The sequence below is a fragment of the Maylandia zebra genome, linkage group LG13 (genome assembly GCF_041146795.1).
Source record: "Maylandia zebra isolate NMK-2024a linkage group LG13, Mzebra_GT3a, whole genome shotgun sequence".
In the NCBI taxonomy this organism is placed as follows: domain Eukaryota; kingdom Metazoa; phylum Chordata; class Actinopteri; order Cichliformes; family Cichlidae; genus Maylandia; species Maylandia zebra.
The window spans coordinates 8,707,947-8,728,907 of NC_135179.1; the positions used below are offsets into that span (position 1 = coordinate 8,707,947).

Genomic DNA, 20,961 nt, shown 5'->3' on the forward strand with positions numbered 1-20,961 from the left:
TGCCCGCTCTTCAACCTCTTCAACCTGAGCCTGAGGTTGGGAAGAGTCCCACAGCTCTGGAAAACCTCCTGTGTTGTACCAGTGCCAAAGACTTCACGCCCCAAGGACCTCAACAGCTACAGGCCGGTGGCTCTGACATCCCACCTGATGAAGACCCTGGAGCGGTTGGTCCTGGCTCAGCTTCGGCGCCTAATAAGCTCATCACTGGACCCACTTCAGTTTGCCTACCAGCCTGGCATTGGAGCGGATGATGCCGTCATTCACCTCCTACATCGTTCCCTCGCTCACCTGGAGACCGCTGGAAGCACTGTGAGAATCATGTTCTTTGATTTCTCCAGTGCCTTCAACACCATTCTTCCCTCGGTTCTAAAGGACAAGCTGGTGAACTCTGGAGTGGACCATCACCTCACTACCTGGATCCTGGACTACCTCACCGACCGACCACAGTATGTGAGGACTCAGGGCTGTGTGTCGGACAGGGTCGTCTGCAGTACGGGGGCCCCACAGGGAACGGTTCTGGCTCCGTTCCTCTTCACCATCTACACTGCAGACTTCTCCCACAATTCCACCCAGTGCTTCCTGCAGAAGTTCTCTGATGACTCTGCAATAGTCGGCCTCATCACTGATGGGGACGACAAGGAGTACAGAGGTCTGACCCAAGACTTTGTGGACTGGTGCCAGCTGAACTACCTCCAGATCAACGCCAGTAAAACCAAGGAACTGGTGGTAGACTTCCGCAGGCACAAGCATTCTCCACTGCAACCACTGAACATCCAAGGTATGGACATTGAGGCTGTGGACAGCTACAGGTACCTTGGTGTTCATCTGAACAATAGACTGGACTGGACTCATAACTCAGACGCCCTCTACAGGAAAGGGCAGAGCAGGCTGTACCTGCTGCGGAGACTCAGGTCGTTTGGAGTGGAGGGCCCACTCCTGAAGACCTTCTATGACTCTGTTGTGGCTTCTGCTATCTTTTATGGCGTGGTCTGCTGGGGCGGCAGCATCTCTGCTGGGGACAGGAAGAGACTGAACAGGGTGATCCGAAGGGCCAGCTCTGTTCTAGGATGCCCTCTGGACCCAGTGGAGGTGGTGAGTGACAGGAGAACGGCGGCTAAGCTGTCATCCCTGATGGACAACATCTCCCACCCCATGCAGCAGACTGTGACAGCACTGAGCAGCTCCTTCAGTGGGAGACTGCGGCACCCACGGTGTGGGACGGAGAGATTTCGCAGGTCTTTCCTCCCCACTGCTGTCAGACTCCATAATAAAGACTTTAACTGATCAAGCACACACATCCATACATATGCAATAATACTAAGTGCAATAATCCTTTCTGTCATCGTTGTATTTTTACTCAGTTGTATATAGTATTTGTATTTGTATTCTATTTTTATCTTATTGTATATTTATTTTATTTTATTCTACTGTATATAGTATTTTATTTTATTCTATTCTGTACAGTTGTGTACTGTATTTATTCTTATTGCATTCTAATTTTTGCCTCATAACTTTTGCACTGTCCACTTCCTGCTGTGACAAAACAAATTTCCCACGTGTGGGACTAATAAAGGTTATCTTATCTTATCTTATCTTATCTTATGAAGGGGAAACGACCATACACAGTTTGTAGGAAATTCAGAATAAGTATAGAATAATATATCAGTTAAAGGTGTGTCTAAAACGATATGTTTTATGAAATAATATAAAAAAGGGGGGGAAATGTGAAACAATTTACATCTATCTATTTTTTAGCCACTTATTTATCTCTGCTGCCACGAGGACTGATACAGGACATCTCAATAACTCTTTAACACCAAGCAGGTATGCACGTATGCCTAGCAGAGAATCATCTGTTTTCTCATGTTAATGAGATCATGTTAAATTGTCATGTTAACCGTTTATTTCAACTGTTAACCAAGGAACAGTTGGCAACAGCGGCACCACCATGCCGTTTGACAATTACATGTAACTACTAAAGTTACTTCCCAGCATTGCTGCTGATACATTGGTACAGCTGGCCGTTAACACACACAAGGGTAACGACGGCTCGTATCTTTCACATTATGTACTTTTGCAAAGCCTTCTTAATATCTCTGCTTTTAAGAGTTTGGTAATGCTCCAAAGTAGAGTTTCAAAATAAAACCTTTATATTTCAAACATATGTGCGTGCACAAGACTCACGTAGTTCATGCAAAGTAGGATTATAAGTATGAGTTGTATGCATGAGTCAGTCAAGTAGTAGTAGATCTGGAAAGACTAGTTGACTTTCACGACACTGTATTTTAATTATGCACTCACTACAGATGTGGTAATAGATAATGGTAATAGACTGTCTTAGTAGGCATTTGCACTGTCTCTACTAGAATAAATGCACTGAAACTGAAATTATTTTTATTAAAAAAGTAAAATCTTCTTTTAATCCACATTTGGATGAAATAAATGCTCATATCTAATAAAAATAAAGTAAAATGATTTGATAAAGACCAAAACATTATGAGGTTCTTTTGAACACCAGCTATTCTGCTTTGCTGCCTCTCCCCTTTCACGTCAGTCTGTGAGATTCATGTGATAATAACTCTGTAGACATGCTGTACATGACTTCACTTTCAGTGAAAACACCTTACATACCATTTTTTAAAAGCTTTATCCTGGGTGGAGCTAACTGGAATGAAAGTTGTGTTACTGTCTGTCTTGCTGCCGCCGTCATTTTTGTCTTTATCTCCACCACGCTGCATGCCATCTTTTTCCTTTTTCCTCCAGTTCGTGAGTGTGTGAGCATGAGCGAGTCTGCGGGTGTTTTCCAGAAATCATCTTTTTGTTTTAGAAACCAACTTAACAGTTTTTAATGTGGTGAATTATCGGCTTTGTATTTGTTTTTGTTTGAGTCAAAATATTTCAGTATCCAGGACATGGACTCAGTCGGTGGAACGAAACTTTTCGGCGCTGTTTGCATAACGAGTCTGAGCTTTTTCAATGACAAAGCTGTCATTGCACACCTGAAGCATTAATACAAAGCTTGTGTTCCTGTCTAGTTTATATTAGAGCCAAGCCAGTATGTCTTGATTGGGGATAAAATAGTGCATACACAGCACCAGGTATGCTTATATAATATGTGGATCCAGAAACTTTAGCAGACCCATTGGTTTTTGTACAATGACACAATGTTTGTATAACCCCAGCCTAAAAAAAAGCTGGGACACAGTTTAAAGTTTAAATAGAACCAGAAAGCAACGATCTGCAAATAATATAAATCTATTGTGTATTAACAATAGAAAACATAAAATATATCAAATCTTTAATGTTGAAACAAGGAAAAAATTATCTCATTTTGAATTTAACGGCAGCAACAAGTTTCAAAACTAAAAGGACAGGGCAACAAAAGCCTAGAAGTAAATGTTACTGATAAGCAGCGCCTGGTGGATAATTTTGCAAATAAATAGGTTAATTGGCAACAGGTTAGTAACTTGATTGGGTCTAAAAAGAACATCTTAGGGAGGCAGAGTTTCTCAAGGTGGGCAGAGGTTCACCATTCTGTACAAAGACTGGGCCCAGACATTGTGGCATCATTTCTGAATAATGTTCATCAATGTAAAATTGTGAAGAGTTTGTCATTGTTTGCAGTTCATAGCGTTAAAAAGAGGTTCAGAGAATCTGGATAAATATTTGCACAAGGAGACAAGGCAAAAAAAAAACCCATACTGAATGCCTGTGATGTTCAGGCCCTCGGGTAGCATTGCATTAAAAACACACATGATTCTGTCGTGTAAGTCACTACATGGGATGGGAGACATTTTCAGAAATCATTGTCTGTCCATTCACAAATGCAAGTTAAAGCCATATGTGAACATGATCCAGAAATGCTGTCATCTTCTCTGGGCCAAAGCTTATTCAGAATAGGCTGAAGTAAAGTGGAACGGTTTTCTGTGGTCTTTGAAATTTTCAGTGGAAAACATGGAAACCATGCTCTCGAGACCAAAGTGGAAAGGATTCATCCGGCTTGTTATGAGCGCTCAGTATAAAAGTCCACATCTCTCATGGCATTGGGAGTGTATTAATGCCTATGGGATTGGTAGTTAGCACATCTGCTCCCATCCAATGACCTGTTTTTTTAGGGAAGGCCCCGCATATTTCAGCAAGACAATGCAAAAACGCATAATGCAGCTATTAAAACAGCATGACCTCATACAAGAAGAGGTGGTGAGCTGGCCGGTCTTCATTCCAGAGTTTTAACCAAATAAAAACATTTGGATGACACCAAAAAATGACAAAGAAAATCATGAAAAACATTTTACATAGCATCCCAACTTTTTTGGAATTGGGGTTGCATGACTGCTATAAATATTAATGTATTCCTCTGCCAGTTAAATAAACGAGGAGCTTGTGACTGAGTGACAGAGAAGTGGAGAGTTTTTAAGTACTTGTTTTTTAAATTATTTTTATTATTATTTATCCCCATGTATGTGTTTCCATTTGCAGTTTTTGTCTTATTTGGTGTTAATGTCTGTTTTTTTAGTACAGTACTTGGAAGATTTTCTCCTATGGGAGAAAATACAGTAACCCTATCTTATCTTGTCTCCCATTTGTTATGGCCATGTGGCCCAGTTTGTAAGAGTCGTCCTCTGTGATCTTTCAGGCCTTTTGGTGTTGTTAAGTTGGACAGTAAATCAATTCTCTTCTAAGAATGATCTCTCATAAAGCTTTTGTTATATATCCGATAGGTTTATTTTGGTTTTCCTAATGATGGCTTCCTTCTCTTGCGTTGACATATCCTTGGACCTTGTTTGGAGACTTCCAGTAAACAGCTACCAAATGTTTGTTCTATACTTGGAATCTTTTAATGATAAACAGCAGAACTCAGCAGGTCATGGAGCCCTTTGTCAGTCAGTTATCTAAATAATTTGGAGGACTTTGTTATTGTCCTAACACTTTAAGACCTAACTGTATCTTATTGTAGAATTTAGCAACCCAGTAGTCAATGAAGGGATTGGAATTAGAGCTAGTTTTCTGAAGTGTGACTGATTGATGTTATCTCATATGAAGATAATATTAAATAATAAAAATAATAACAACATAGTCATCAGAAAGCATTGCAGCATAAGTGAAAATCTGCTACTTTTCAGCTGCTCCATCACTGACAAGGGGGCGCCACAGCGGGTAGCACTGCATATTTGATTTGGCAGATGTATACGCTGGATATTACATTTGTTTTTTTGCCAAATTATTTAAAATTACTGAGTCTGCATCAAATTATCAATAACCTTTGTCCAAAAATTCACTCCCTGTACGGAAATCCTTGAAAATTGCTTTCCTCCATACTGAAATGTATGCACATGTTCTTAAACCATTGATCCAAATTTTGTTGAAATCTGTTTGACAGTTATAATAGAGTGTGGAGGTGGAACTTAGAAGTAAAGTGTATAAATCATCTGACCCATATATAAGAAACAAGCATGGTCGTAATAGCCTTAGTTTAATTATAGCCATGACACACACAACAAACATGTGGTTCCTGTCTGTCTCTCACATAGTGACTGTCCAACAAAGGCAAAAAAAAAAAATGCAACCAGCAAACAAAAACACTTAAATCCCAACTTTATGCTTGAGAACTGCTGGTGAATACAGGATGTTATGTAACATTTCAGAGCTGTTGTTCATCACTAAACATCGCTAGATCACATCATTAATCCACAGGAAGGAAACTAGTTTGGTGGCTCAGACCAGTTTCAGCAGATATGTGAAAGGTACAATTATTCTAACACATAGTCAAAGAGGACCAGTTCATATTCCACTTAATTAAAAAAAAGAATAGTTAATAATGACGTACGTTAGAAAAAATATTTTCCCAAACCTTAAAAATTAACACGTAGGAACAAACTAAATCTCACTGAAATGACCTTTTCTCCTTCAAAGACTTGGGAAGTGAAACCACACCAGATGTGGTGCAAAAAAAATGACTGCAATACGGCCCCAGCTGTGTGTATATAACGCCCAAAAGATCAGTCTTACCAGAAGACCTTCATGTTTTTTGATGATGCTTGGATGTATATAGTTGGATAGAGTGGGAGACAACTCATTCAATGTGAGAATGAGTGGAAAAATCAGGGGAGGCCAAGAACACGTTAAACTGAACTCAGCTTTGCTCACACACACACACATCAGCACAGAGACAGACTTATTTTTATGCTGCTGAGACGCTGTAAAACACACACTTACGTTTCCTAATAAAATACACGCCTGCTGCTCCACTGGATGCCAGGAGTGAGTAGTGGGCGTTGTGAGCTGAAGTGGTTTTCAACGGGCTTCAGAGACTGAAAGAAGACTCTGACTTTAAGGCTTTGAGTTAAGAAGCATAAGAAACCATGTGTGCAGTATGCATGCACACACACACACACATAGACACACACTTCCATACACACACCTTGCATAATCTTTGCACACATTTTAATCAGTGTTTGAACCCTCCTGTTTACGTTGCTACGGTTACAACACCAACACTGCTCCTGGTCGTTTCCAGGGTTGAAAGCAGCAGACACACCTTCCTTTGATTCCTCGGGTGAAAGCGCTTCAGCCAGTTCATTTCACTCGGTATGGATGTTTTGACAAGTGCGCCTCTGTGCAGGAGCCAGTGGGCTGCACTTCTGTGTAAAACATCAGGAAATTATGAAAAATGTAGACACACACTTGTGGCGCATATGGTTGGATTTAAACCCTTGGGGTACAGGTGGATCCTGCCGTTACTTATGTGTGCACATGGTAAAAAACCTTGCTTGAGTCCAAAATGTGATATTAGCTTAAAGTTATATACAGAATAATGCCACAGTTATACCCTGTATAAGTATTTAGTAACAATTTTACTACTCAAAACTGGAGGACGGACATTTTTGAGAATGTATTAATGCAGTAAACCACACAGCAAGCTGTATAACTTGAATTAATTGCATTAAAAATGTTCCAAAAGGCACTTACGTCCACAAAATGAAACAGCTTGCAGCGATGTGGCGGCCAAAGAGTGAAGAAAGCCAATCGCATTCACTGACTTTAAGTGAAATAATTGCAAAGTGAGTGGGTCCTTGACCCGAGTATGAAGGAGAACACAGAATAGCACTGACTGACATATGACACGGCAGTAAATGTATTAGAGGTTACCTAGGCAACCATCAGCCACAAAGTGATGCTTGACGATGGAACAGCTTCCTGTGTGGACAGGGTTTAATACCACAATTGTTGCTGAGACTCCCAGTTTTGTCCAGAACAGATTAACAGAGGTGAAGCCAAGCAGACATCCATCAACCACAGCTCCTAATAATGCTAAGTCTAAAAGAACTACCCGACTTTGGAGCTGGCCTCAAGTGGCCAGTAGAGGAACTGCAGTTTTTGGAGCTTCTGAGCTAGCTTTATTTTTCAGCCCCTGAGGTTGCTGCTTGGTAAAGAATTAAGAAATTTTAAATCCGGATTTGACCCGGATAAATATTTTTTTTAAAAAGGATTTAAAAATTAGGAAAATGCATGATAAAAAGACTGAACAAAAAAAAAAAACTTATAAAAAACTTATAGTAAAGAAAACTTATTTCTTCCAGCATCTTTGTAATCTGCACCATTGTACATATAAATATACTATACATGTTACTATTGTCTGTGTCATGTCGCTGTCTGAACCAGAGCCCAGTTCCTTGTATGTGTACACATACTTTACCAGTAAAGCTACTTTTGATTCTGATTCAGTTTAAAGAGACCGTTTAAAGACAGTTTACATGAAGAAATGAGCAAAACCAAAAATCTGACTGATATAAATGCAGGCAGTAAGAAACTTCAATAAGCAATACAAAAAATGATGAGCAAGTGATTAAATAAAGATGATACCAAATAAAGACAGAGATGAACAAAACAATGGTAAATGGCCTGTATTTATATAGCGCTTTTACTAGTCCCTAAGGACCCCAAAGCGCTTTACATATCCAGTCATCCACCCATTCACACACACATTCACACACTGGTGATGGCAAGCTGCATTGTAGCCACAGCCACCCTGGGGCGCACTGACAGAGGCGAGGCTGCCGGACACTGGCGCCACCGGGCCCTCTGACCACCACCAGTAGGCAACGGGTGAAGTGTCTTGCCCAAGGACACAACGACCGAGACTGTCCAAGCTAGGGCTCGAACCGGCAACCTTCCGATTACAAGGCGAACTCCCAACTCTTGAGCCACGATCGCCCCCAATGAAACACTTTAAATAAGCTCTGATTTTTAACTGTAATGAGAGAAGAAAAATGTAGTCTCCTGACCTCTGCTTCTTCTGCTGGTTGAATCAGAGACGATGGCTGCTTTTTTTACTACAGAGGATTTTTTTTTTTTTAAAGTACATTTATTGGCATTTATACTTAAGCGTCTCACCAGAACTAATCAAGTGCAAGTTTCACTAAACGAGCAGAATGTTGCTGTTTCTGTGTTCTGCTACTGAATGTTTTGACAGAGTTTGACCCCGGCTTCAGGTTCATGACACAATCTGGGTTTTCAGCCTCTATCTTGATGCTGTTTTGGAAACAAAAAGTGGATTAAAATAACTTTTTCATATGTTGGCCAAAAACTTATTTTGGCATCAATCTCCTCAGTTACAGCCACATAAACATATCTGTTTCCGTCCTTCCTTAATTAACTTGATACACAACCTCAGAATGATCTAAGCGCCCTAAATCTGAGCAAAAGCATCTGCTCTCATCCCATGTGATGCTGACCGTGGACAAAGTGTGTGGGATTGCACTAAGGCCAGTCTGTTCTCAGGGAGCATTTTATCCTTTGTTGTTGTTGTGCGATCAGACCAAAACATAGCAACAGCTGGGCTGTGTTCAGCTGCACAAGGCTGCATGGAGAAGTCTTCACTAGTGTGACAGGATTATGTGATAGAAACATGCTGTGCTCATGGGTAGCCAAATATTAAATAACACTACTGTCCTGTGTTTGAGGGGCCGGGCTAAGCACTGTTGTCATGCTGCCATGGTGACAGTAACCATGCACAGGGTAATGTTTACAGAATGTTTAGCATATCACAAAGCAACACATAGAGTGAATCAGTGTGTGTGCGCTTGTGTGTGTGAGTGTGCTGGTATTACGAGACTGAGGACTTTTGTAACTGGTAGGTTTCAGAATTGCTTTGAGAGAGAGAGTGTGTGTGTGTGTGTGTGTGTGTGTGTGTGTGTGTGCTTTACTTTGTGTATTTGATTAACAAAACTGAAGGCGATTGCTCATATTGTCAAAGGATGAAGTGTGGAATTGGCTCTGCCTAACAACGCTGCTTTGTCCCACTGAAGAACCAAATATTATAATTATACAGCAACATTTCTGAGAGTGATTGAGAAACTTTAATGTGCGCTATTACATACAGTATAAAGTAGCATGCACAGTAATTTACTCCAGATGTAAATGAACCAAACTGAAACTCCTCACTGAGAAGGGCTGAGAAGAGATGCCATCTTTCTTGATGGGATTTCAAAATGAAAGCCCCCTGTCTGCATGCATTTTAATATGGTAAAAATACAAGCCACAAAGAATATTTTATACAGCACTTCGAATGGTCGGTAAGACTAGAAAAGTGCATTATAAATGCAGTCCATTTAAAGTTTAGGTTATGTCTTGTAACCTTTAGTGTGTTGTACTTTTTAAACTCCTTGTGGTCTAGTTTAGAAATTAAAGTTACCAAAGCAAGAGGCAATGGGAAAACATCATTTTCTGTCTTAGCTGTCAGCGCGTCATTTGACTGAAATGCATTTGCATCTGAAACGGTGGATGTATGGTTGGACTTATTAAAATTTTGCTGTTAGATAACCAGATAATGTTTAACTCCATAAAAACTTCAGTGGTTGTATATTTACTGCAGAACATATTCACGAGATGATATTAACTTCTATGCACGCTTTATAGATGGCATTGTAGATCTTTGTATACACAACTGGAAATATACACTCACCAGTCGCTTTTTTAGGTACAGCTGTTCAGCTTGGCAATGCAGTCATCTAGTTAGCCAATCACATCGCAGCAACTGCATGTAGGCATGTAGACATAGTCAAGACAGCCTGCTGAAGTTCAAGCCAAGCGTCAGAATGCGGAAGAAATGGGATTTATGTGACTTTGACCATGGTATGGTTGTTTGTACCAGATAGGCTGGTCTGGGTATTTCACTGTTGATCTATTAGGATTTTCCCAGACACCCTTCTCTAGTGTTTTCTGATAATGGTCCAAAAAAGAGAAAATATCCAGTTAGAAGCAGTTCTCTGAGTGAAAGGGTGGTGTTGATGCTAGAGATCAGAGGAGAATGGGCAGAAGGTTTGGGGCAAGGAAGGCAGCAGCAGCAGCAGCAACTCTAATAGCCACTTGTTACAACCAAGGTATGGAGAAGAGGATCTATGAAGGCACAACATATTGAGTCTTCCTGTCAGCTGAGAAAAGCAAACTTGCATGTGCTCACCAAAATTGGACAACAGAAGATTAGAAAAAAATGTTACCTGGCATGATGATTCTTTATTTATGCTGCGATATTTACATGGTAGGGTCAGAATTTGGCACAAATAACATGATAGCATGGATCCACAGCTCAAGCTACTATTAGTGGTATTATGATGTGGAGGATATTTTCTTGACATATTTTGGGCCCCTTAACACCAAATGAGCCACAGCCTATCTGTGTGTTATTGCTGACCATGCCCATCCCTTTAGGACCACAGTGTACCCATCATCTGATGACTGTTTCCAGCAGGGTTATGTACCATGTCATAAGGTTAGACTCAAACAGACAATGGATTCACTGTATTCAAATAGCCTCCACAGTCACCAGATTTCAGACCAGCAGAGTAGCTTTGGAATGTGGTGAAAGAGGAGACTGACTTCATAAATGCCCAGCCGATAAATCTGTGTGATACTGTTATGTCAATATAGACCAAAATGTCCAGGGACGCTCCCGGCACCTTGTTGAATCTATGCAGTAAAAACTGAAACTGCCCTAAAGTCAAAAAGGGTCCAACCTGTACCTAATGAAGTGGCAGGCATGGGTGGATAGGGCTATTAAAGCCAAACTAGAAAGGTTCCAGGCCTTTTGTATCTCATGCTATGAATAGAACACAATGCTGCGTTGTCTATGAATCTGACCGTGTGGAAAACTTTTTTGTGAACTAGTGAAACTTCCTCACATTCACACACTATAAATCACAATGTACCTTCCTCTAGTTCTTAGATCATTTGAAACAATGATACAAACGTGCATACAGTCTCACTCTCTGAATGACTTGTGCAGCACTGAAACCGAAGCTACTGAAGAGTCCCTGATATGATAACAACATTTCAGATCTGGCTTCCCACTGGTCTCGCAGAGATCAAACATGATGACTTAGACCTTTTCAAAGTGATTTAGTAGCGATGTGAGTGATTTATTGGCTTATTACAGACCACAGATTAACAAAGCACTGAACAAAGTGCTGAAACTCGGGAATGAATGTCTCGATCTCCTTCTGTACCTAAATAAGTGAACTTAAATTTTTTTATTCTTTTTTTTCTTTTCTTTTTTTGTACAGATGTAATTTACCCGACATCTGTTTTAAATCAACAGGAAAATTGAATGGGTAGATCCACAGACGACGCCTTCAGTTCAGCTTTTTATAGCCTCTGTAAACCAATACATTAACTACTGTACAGTATGCACATTGATAAGTAATATCTATTTGACAAGACATAAGACATTTCCTCCAACAGACGATGCCATTTTCTGCTGTAACTATCTCTTCTGTGCACTCTTCCAGAGTTTGATGCAACTGATAGCGGTTAATGCAGCTTTTATTTGGTTTAATCTGTTCTGGGTTTGCTGATTGTGTCCCATTTGAGGGGATGAAATCATCCCCCACATGATTGCATCCCCTTAAATCATAACTTTTATTGCCACGTGCACCACTAGCATGCGGTGCGCTGTATTTCTCCTGGTTTATTGCCCCTTTGTTAAATGGGACAGCAGTTAATTTGACGCAAGGCTTCGTTTCAAACTAACTTCAACTACACCGTGATGTTTTCAGGAAGAGTAAAAAATGGAACGTTTTTTGAGAATAAACATATGACGAGTCTCAAAATGATTAGAAGTAATGTCATCCAGATGTGTACAGTTGTAACCTGAATTTTCCTTCATCAGTTTCTTCATCAGTTACATCAGTTTCCCAGAGAGCCTTTTTACCATGCTCGTCTCCTACTGTTGCAAATTTGTTTGTGCATTTGTTCACATTGCACCATATATATGTATATTTGTGAGTCAGTTGCATCGGCATGACAACACAAACGCTTAGAGTTGATTTAAGTGTCATTGAGTGTAATTGCAGAGTCACTGACAGTAATTAGGTAGCACACCAAGCTCACCAACGCCTGTAATAGAGTGTAGAGAGACAACCAGTCTCTTATTTCACACTGAACTGAAGGACTGTTTTAATAGCAGCCTGTCAGTAAGGCTGTTATCTGTTTTCCAGAGGTTGCATTATGAGGTGTACAGCCTGGTTGAAATGTTAGATTTAGAGCAGCATGAGTGCACAGAAGCAGTTAAGACATGGCAAAGAGAATTGCGTGGGGATTTTCACAACTGAAACTGCATGCACATAAGCACACAAGCACATGTGGTAAATTTTAAACAGTCAACATGAAGCATTTCTTGAAGGAAACATCATTTATTTTTATATGTAAACACAGATCATGAGTCATTAGAACTACTAGTACTACTAATAATAATAACGGGAAGAAGAAGACAACTGATTTTTTTTAAGATGAACAATTTTTTTCAGTATTAATATCTGAATTTTGGCTCCATTTATCTTTTGATTAGGGTTTTAGTTAATATTGGGTGTAATTAAATATGTTCAGGTTTACTCTGCAAATTTTTCAATACCTGTTGCCATTTAATTTCACCTTCCATGTGAAGAAGTCATCTGAGACCCTCAGTCACAGACTGCGCACACATACACTCACAGGTCTCTTTGTTAGATATCTAATCAGCCAACGACATGGCAGAAACTCATCATTTGCCTGCAGACATGATGAAAATGATCTACGGAAGTTCAAACAAAGCATCAGAAAGGAACAAAGCTAATTTAAGTGACTTTGAATGCGGCATGGTTGTTGGTGCCAGAAGGGCCAGTCTGAGTATTTCAGGAATTGCTGATCTACTGGGATTTTCCCACACTACCATCTCTCGTGTGTACAGTGAGCATGGCCAAAATAAGAGAAAATATCCAGCGAGCAGCAGTTCGTTGAGTGAAAATGACTTGTTGATGCCAGAGATCAGAGGAGAATGGTCAGGCGACGTCAAGCTGACAGGAAGGCAACTGTGACTCAAAAAAGCACACTGGATACAACCCAGATATGCAGAAGAGCATTAAGTCAAACACAATACGCTGAACTTTGAAGCACAGGGTGCCGTTCTTGTCAGCTAAGAACAGGAAATTGAACCTACAATTCACTTTGACTCACCAAAATTGGACAATAGAAGATTGGAAAAACCTTGGCTGGTCTGATGAGTCTCACTTCTACTGAGACATTCAGAGAGTCGGGACAGAATTAGGCAAAAACTACACAAAAGCATCAAGAGTATGAACAGTTCAGACAGCTGCTGGTGGTGTAATGTTGAGGAGCTCTTAGTACCAACAGAGCATTATTAAAATATTACAGTCTACCTGAGTGTTATGAACGCAGTGTCTTCTGATAGTGCCTTCCAGCAGGATAAATCGACTGCCACAAAGCTCAGATCATTGCCTCCACGGCCATCAGATTTCAGTCCAATAGAGCACCTTTGGGATGTGTTGAGCATCATGGATTTGTAGCCAAAATTTCTGAGGAATGTTTCCAGGACTGTCTTGTATTTGTGACATGAAGAATTAAGGCACAGTCCAACCCTGTGCAGAAAGGTGTACCTAATAAAGAGTCCACTGGCTGTATATTAAGCATCAAGAACAACTCCGCTCATAGAGTTCACTCTGTCTTGAATGGAATCCTCATTTTCCCAACAAACTGCACAACAATAGAAAAATGCAAAAGTCTGCTAAGGGCATCGGACCCTGTTGTTGTCCAAAAACATATCCGCACTGTTGCACAATGCAACGATTTTATTTTTATTCTTTGAACTCCTGAAAAACAACAGTGCTACTGATTTACACTGGAGAAAATATACTGTCTCACTGTTTTAGGAAGAGAGAACCTTTTTAAGATACATTTTATAGACTTCAAGTAAGTGAGTCTGGGTTGGGACTAAGTGTGACAGACAGGAGAGGCGAGATGAAAAGTGCTGAGAGATGAACTAATGCAATGTTGAGTTTGGCATCCCATGAGATTTGTTTTTCAGCCTGGCAGCGTGTGCTCACCTAAAGCAAATATATCAAACAATGACAGCTTTTTGTGTCAAAGCCCAGTTATGTAATATATGGTGCAGAGCCAAAAAAACATCCATTGCGAGCAGAAATAAGGAAATGTGCACACCGAAGAAAAACAGTGTTAATGCTGATGTTCGTGTTTGAAAAGAGGATGAATGCAGAAAACTGTCAAGGCTTAAAGTCAAGGCTTAAAGTCACGTCTTAAGTCGTGTCCTGGACAAATATTTTGAGTTGTATTACAAAATATGTATTTTGTGTTTGTTTGTTTGTTTTCTGCAGTTGTGTAAATACACTTTTTCCTTTGTGCACAAACGTGGCTTCAAGATAGTACGCTGACAGCTCATACACAATAATTATGTTTGAATGTGTTTAATGAAAGAAACATTTGTGCCCAGGTCGTAAACCCACACAAGCATGCACAGACTCATTATCTCCCATAAACATGAACAATGGGCCATGAGGCATGCTTACCACACATAGTCATGTTCCATCACTTCAGAGGAGGAAATGCATTAAATTCCCAGCCTAACCCCAACCCTTGGGCTTTGATCATATATTTTTCTTATGTTTCTAGTCCCCAAAAGTTGAGTCCCCTCAATGCGACTGAATAAACAAACAAAAGCACTAATAACATTAATCTGACGCAAACAAAGGCACACAGAGTTCAAACAGTCAAGCAGTCAGATAAGAATACAAGACGCAGTGGGGTCCTCTCCATCACTAAGGTAACAAACACAATGACGCAACTATGAAGTCATCAAATAAATCCATCGTGCATGGCCTCCGGGTGTTTATCGTAACCACAGGAATTGCGGGGATTTTATAGGCATCGAGTGAAATCTGGCATGGCTCCAATATTCAGAAGGAGGAGACAAAGAGAGGATTTTTCAGACGAGTTTATTGTCTGAGAATACATGAATGCAGACACGCTTGTCCACTTTCACAGTGCATAAATGTCACAACACAGGAGTATAAATGCTTTACATGCCCTTTAGGGAGAGACAGCGGAGGTAGAGTTTGGAGCAGAGAGGATGTGATTCAACCTGGCAGCACAAACCTTCATAACATTGTTTATATGAACTGCAATACTCCAACTACAAAAAGACTAAACTCTGAATAAGACTTGGCTGCTTCTAATCATGCTATCAAGGTGAACTGAAGAAAACTTTCAGACTTATATTCACTGAAAAAAATTGTTTAAAATTTCTTAACAACATAAAATATTTTTGATAAGATCATCAGCGATTACATTTGCTTGGGTGTTCGACACTCATAGTTCAGCTAATCTGCTTTCTGAGGGCATTACGGGTGTTTGGTCAGATCTGGCTGATGGTGGCTTGGCAACACAGACAAACAACACAACAAATGTAGTGATTTGACTGCAAAAAACTCAATTGCAACACGTACGATTTGCGCAACCACTTCTTGTCGTTCCCTCAAAATGAAAAAAAAAAGAGATAAACTGGCTTATCGAGATTAACTGAGAAAACACATTTTCAGAATAGGGAAATCGGACATTTCAAGGACACAAGCAGCCGTTACTCTCCGCAGGGTACACCACAAAGCTGCGCAGGCTGCAGTAAGGCATAGCAGTAGTTCAGCTAAATGCTGAAATTAATAACAAAGCAATGAAAAATGCAGATCTCTTGGTGGCGCAGAACTAAAGGTCAGTGAATGTTGTGCTGCATCCATCTTGTCTAAAATACTTAACCTTTTCATGCATGAATTATGACAACCTCAATCAGGATTATATCTTTTAGCATTTTTAGTAATCTTTAGGCATGAAAGGATGAATAAAAATACTTGAGAAAAAAATTCTGATTGAGGTTGTCATAATTCATGCATGACAGGGTTTAATAACAATAATTACAATGAAACACGTCATACATCTATAGTAACATTGAACAACCAGTGGGTGGCAGGGTATGGAGTGACACATCAGTGTCCAATGCAGAGGTTTATGTGCAAGTATACCACCAACATGACACAAATACAAGAAAACAGCCTTTGAATAGCTGTCCACTGTAGTGACCACTATGCGTGAAAGGGTTAATTTGATATGCTTGTTCTTGTGGTGTCGTTAGTATTATAGAACCAATACAGGAGAATCCCCATAGCTCATTTAAATCAGAATCTTTAGTTGGATCATTGCAGTTCATGTAAATCATAAGATGCAAAGACATGCAGGCTTTTGCTCAGATGTTTGCGTTTACATATTATTTAGCTGTAGGTACTGGAGTGTGGGAAAGTAAATGTAAGTAGTGAACACAAGATTATGACTCAGTAATCGATTCAAAGCACTTTTGAACAAAAATCAGAAATTTTACACAGATCAAACTGAGTTTTTGGCAACAATATATCAGCTTTCCAAGAACAAACAAAACAAAACAAAAGCATTTTCACAGAATCAGCAACAGTTTTACACGAGCTGTACCAATTTTACCACCACTTTAACATGATTTTATATAGAGACACATTATCGTGTGATGAAAGTCAACTGAGGCACAGAGGTAAGAATATGAACAGAGCTACAGTATATCCTCACAGTCCATTTAGAAATCCTCTGAACATAATAGAAAGCTGTTTAAATAAGATGAATACGTCAACGCTCCCCTATTTCTACCAATCAAGAACACAATGTCCCATAAAATGTGCGACAGGAACACTGATGAATGTACAGCAGAGCAGCAAGAGCAGATTTACAGTGCAAGAAAATCTCAGTACACAGCATGGTGTATGCACATCATCATTAAGCCATAATGTAAGCCAACACAAAGCAAGCAGAGGGACTTACAATCATTTAGATTCATTATTTATCTTGTTAAAGGACATATTAATGATATAACTGCCATTACCAGCACTGTTGCATCATGGGTAAAAAACCAACCAACATTATGCATCAGTATGTGTTTTTAGATCAACAGGATGGAAACAAAAACTGGGTAAAAAGTAAAATCTGATTTATTAAACATTAATGAATGTAAACATTTCGAAATCTTAGACTGGCACGACATGTAATGCTGGTTTGGTGCTTTTGCAGCACTGTGGGTCTCTCAAAGGTTTTTACATTTAAAGAAACACGTTGATATTTTGAGAAAATAGATAAAAGGATTTTTACCAATGTCACTTCTTAAAAAGCTCTTGAACAGCAAAAAAATACTTGTGGTTGAATAGGTCCTTATTTTTATTTTAGTTCAGTCATTTAGTTATATTTTTTTGATGAACCAAAACATGTATTAACCTTTAAATATTTTTGTGTTTTTTTAAAATTGGGCAGGTTGTTTTACCCTTTCCTGTATTAGCGCTAAGCTAAGCCAACGGTTTACATCTTCCCCTATTATTAGGCCACCAGAAAGTCAAACTATTCCTCTGAAGACATGATGCTATGGGTAAAGGCAGACAGCTCACTGGTTTACACTTAAGTTATTCTTCTGCAGTGAATCTATGCAGACACTACGATGTAGCGTACACAAGTGGCCCACATGGTTTTCTAGCATTTACACCTGCCCTTGCATCAGTGTGACATATAATTACATTGTTGGGGAGGTGCACATCAGGTTATTGTGCATGGTTTCTGGTTATGATGCACCTATGATGTAGATTTAAGACAGAAAAATAAACAACCTGTGAGATATAGGCATGTCTTGTTTTAAAATTGTTTTTCTCATTGTTTATTCTAACCTCTAATTGGAAACATACCCTCCCAAACAAAGAGTGGTATCTGTTGTAGGATATCAAAGCACCCCCAAAGTCAAAATTAAAATTTCTTCATTACAGTTTACTTCTACATAAAAAAGGAAGGAAAACCAAGCTTTCTGACTATAAACACCTTATTTCTGCATTTTCATTTGATTTTTCTTCCCTTTTTTTTCCTCCCTAATTTCCATAGCATGTTTAATTCAAAGCAGCATTACTCCTGTGTGCTTTTAATCTGTATTATTCTTAAAGAAAGATTAATAAAAAGTCTGAGCAAATAAAAAGTCTGTGTAAAAAATAGAGTTGTATGGATTAGGACAGCTATATACCAGCGAAAGGAAATCTGTCCAAGAACCTCCACTCTGTCCAGCAAAGTAGAGAGAAATAATAATTAAAAAACAGATACAGTACCAATACTTTCCCCATCTCCTCCTAAAAGAGAAGCAGGCACACAAAAAAAGAGGAAACCTTCAGGCTGAATAATGCACCTCTACGTGACGATTTTTCAGCACCTGGTAACACGGTGAGATGAAACCACTTCCTGTCAAGTCATAACCAGACAGGACAAAAAGCTGAACGCAAACATCAAAAGCGAGCAAATAGAGAAGATGGTGTTTCTGTGGGTGAGAACCTTCTGAGCAACATGATGCAATCAGCACTTTAAAACTAGTCCCACGACATTATGCAACAATCCTCCACTCAGGTTCTCTGCTTGAAAAACATTTTCACATTTTCTTGTGGACAAAAAGCTTCTGTTGTGCTAAGATTCTTCTTTTTTATATAAACTTGAACAGATTTGTCTGTTTAATGCAAATATACACAGGATAGACAGTATATACTGCAAGGACAAAAAACAGTTACATTCACTCCCCCCCCCCCCCCCCCCCCCCCCCCCCCCACCCCCCAAAAATGGGCTGCTCCACTTGATGTAATATAAAGTGTATTACAGAAAAATCTTTAGTAGCATTAAAGACTAAGGCCAAACAAAAATAATAACACTGAGCTGGTGCATGGCCGTTCAGATGGTGTTGAGTTAAAGAAGCTACGGATAGAATTGAAACAAACTAAAGGACCACACACGATACTTAAATAACATATTGTGCATGTAGATTTTCTACCTTGTGTATTTCTGTGTGCAGCATCCTAAATTCACACTTGCGTTTAAACAGGCCAAAGGCAACTGCTGCAGGTTCAGGCAGCTGGATAAGGGACCCCAGGAGTCTATGTTTGTAAGTGTGTGTGAGAGAGACATAATTTGGAGGAGAGCGACTGATGCATTCAACCCATCAAACTATTACACCACAGTGAACCCCTCTCCTCCCTTTTCCCTCTTGCTGTTGCCCCAGTCCATCCACATGCAGGAGGCCCTGGTGAGTCGTTGACTTCAGGACTTCCCCTGACAGCTCCACCCCCCCATTCTGAGGGAGGCTCTGTGGGGTGAGGCTGTCACGTCCGCAGCTTCAGGATGACTGTCGCCAGGATGAGGAAGAAAGTGTTCCAGCCCAGGGTAACAGCGAAGCCTCGCCACACCATCATCCGAGACAAACCCCAGCCTGATGGGAAGATTTATATCTACAATTACTACATAGATTAAGAAAACAAAAGACAAAACAAGCAAAGAGTGGACACAGAAAAAGACAAGGTCGACGATTTCAGCACCAGATTTATGCAAACTGTGATCAAAAAGTTCTGAGACTGCACCTACAAGAAAGCAGAAACTCTACCCCCTCACTTCAAGGTTGTCTCTATATGCACTTCTGTGTATTTCCCTGAGCTCGTGCCAATTTAAGATTTCTTTCTAACCACCCTTTTATTTGTGATTTGTGCAGAGAGCAAGCATCAGCTTCTGTACCCATTTGACTCTTCATGTTGAGGACCATCAATGGGAGCTGGGCTGCAACTCAGAGACGTGTCAGGCATGTCAGATCAATTGTGCAAAAAAGGAGCATGCTTTTACATTTTTTGTTAGATATATTTACAGTGTTGTGCACTGTGACACTGTCCAATGGGTCAGACTGCCAGTGGGAAGCTCTAATGTAACCTGTGTGTGACCTTTGATGAAATTCCCCCAAACTGTGGTATGCATCACCCACCCGGCTTAACAGATTGATCCCTGCAACTTCTTCCGACAAAATAAATACAAGTTGAAGGTTGTTGTTTTGCAAACGCACACCTGCAAGTGGTCAGAGTGGACACGGAGAGATCAAAGACAGGGCAAGGCTGCTGAAAGAGACCCCGGTGTTTCAATAAAAATCAGGGACAATTTTTGCTTTTTTTTTTAATAGCCGACAGTCTTTGAAGAATTTTATAGTTTTCCAAGACTTTAGTAAACTAACCCTTTATATCAATAAGAATAAGAAAGGGTTTACAAAAAGTGGACACAACGTGATGTGATTTAGAAATTTGTAACTTGTGTCTCTTTTTTTTCTGTCTATTAAAAAATTATCAATCAAAAAAAAAGAACTAAAGTGACTCACAGATGTAGCTTCAACTCATTTAAAGCTGACCTACTGTTAAATTTTCATGTCTGCTGGACTCTGTTAGAGTTGCTATGCATGTTTTAAAATAGACCTCAGAGCGCCCCTTAGTTTATCCTCGATTTGAAATAAGCTGTTGTAGCTCATTTTGCTTCATGCCAGTTTTCTTATAATGGGCTCCCCTTTGAAGGTGGGGGAAACCAAGTGTTTCGAGCAGACTCAAATTTTATCTCACAGGGATCTCTCATATATAAGCTGACCTCAGTATCTCAAAAAGGTTTTAGTACAAGCTACGACCCCTGGAAAAAAAAGAAAATAAAACAAAGCATAATAGATTGATCTTAAATCTGGGTCTGCATTTATAGACAGGGACATCTTGTATGAGATTAAACAGTCATCAAGTC

General features: G+C 39.8%; 2 protein-coding genes and 1 long non-coding RNA gene across 7 annotated transcripts in view; 1 reads left to right on the top strand and 2 right to left on the bottom strand.

The window, feature by feature from the left end:
* The window catches only part of peli1b (pellino E3 ubiquitin protein ligase 1b), a 68,007-nt gene extending 54,067 nt beyond the window's left edge, over nt 1-13,940 (bottom strand). The window contains exon 1 of the mRNA XM_004553461.6: nt 13,692-13,940. The gene's annotated coding sequence lies outside the window, so the exon portion shown is untranslated. The remainder of the gene's footprint in view (nt 1-13,691) is intronic.
* LOC143421772 (uncharacterized) lies at nt 9,079-20,763 on the top strand. 2 transcript variants are annotated; one of them, XR_013101340.1, is made up of 3 exons: nt 9,079-9,133; nt 19,427-19,818; nt 19,910-20,763. It is a non-coding gene; the product is annotated as an uncharacterized LOC143421772 (long non-coding RNA). The 2 variants fall into 2 exon arrangements; XR_013101339.1 differs by lacking the exon at nt 9,079-9,133 and adding an exon at nt 19,246-19,309.
* abch1 (ATP-binding cassette, sub-family H, member 1) overlaps nt 19,499-20,961 on the bottom strand; it is a 34,880-nt gene continuing 33,417 nt past the window's right edge. For all 4 annotated transcript variants that reach the window (XM_076891478.1, XM_004553464.5, XM_076891480.1 and 1 more), the window contains one exon: nt 19,499-19,633. In XM_076891478.1, coding sequence (XP_076747593.1) covers nt 19,527-19,633 — 107 coding nt within the window. In that variant the 3' untranslated portion in view covers nt 19,499-19,526. The remainder of the gene's footprint in view (nt 19,634-20,961) is intronic.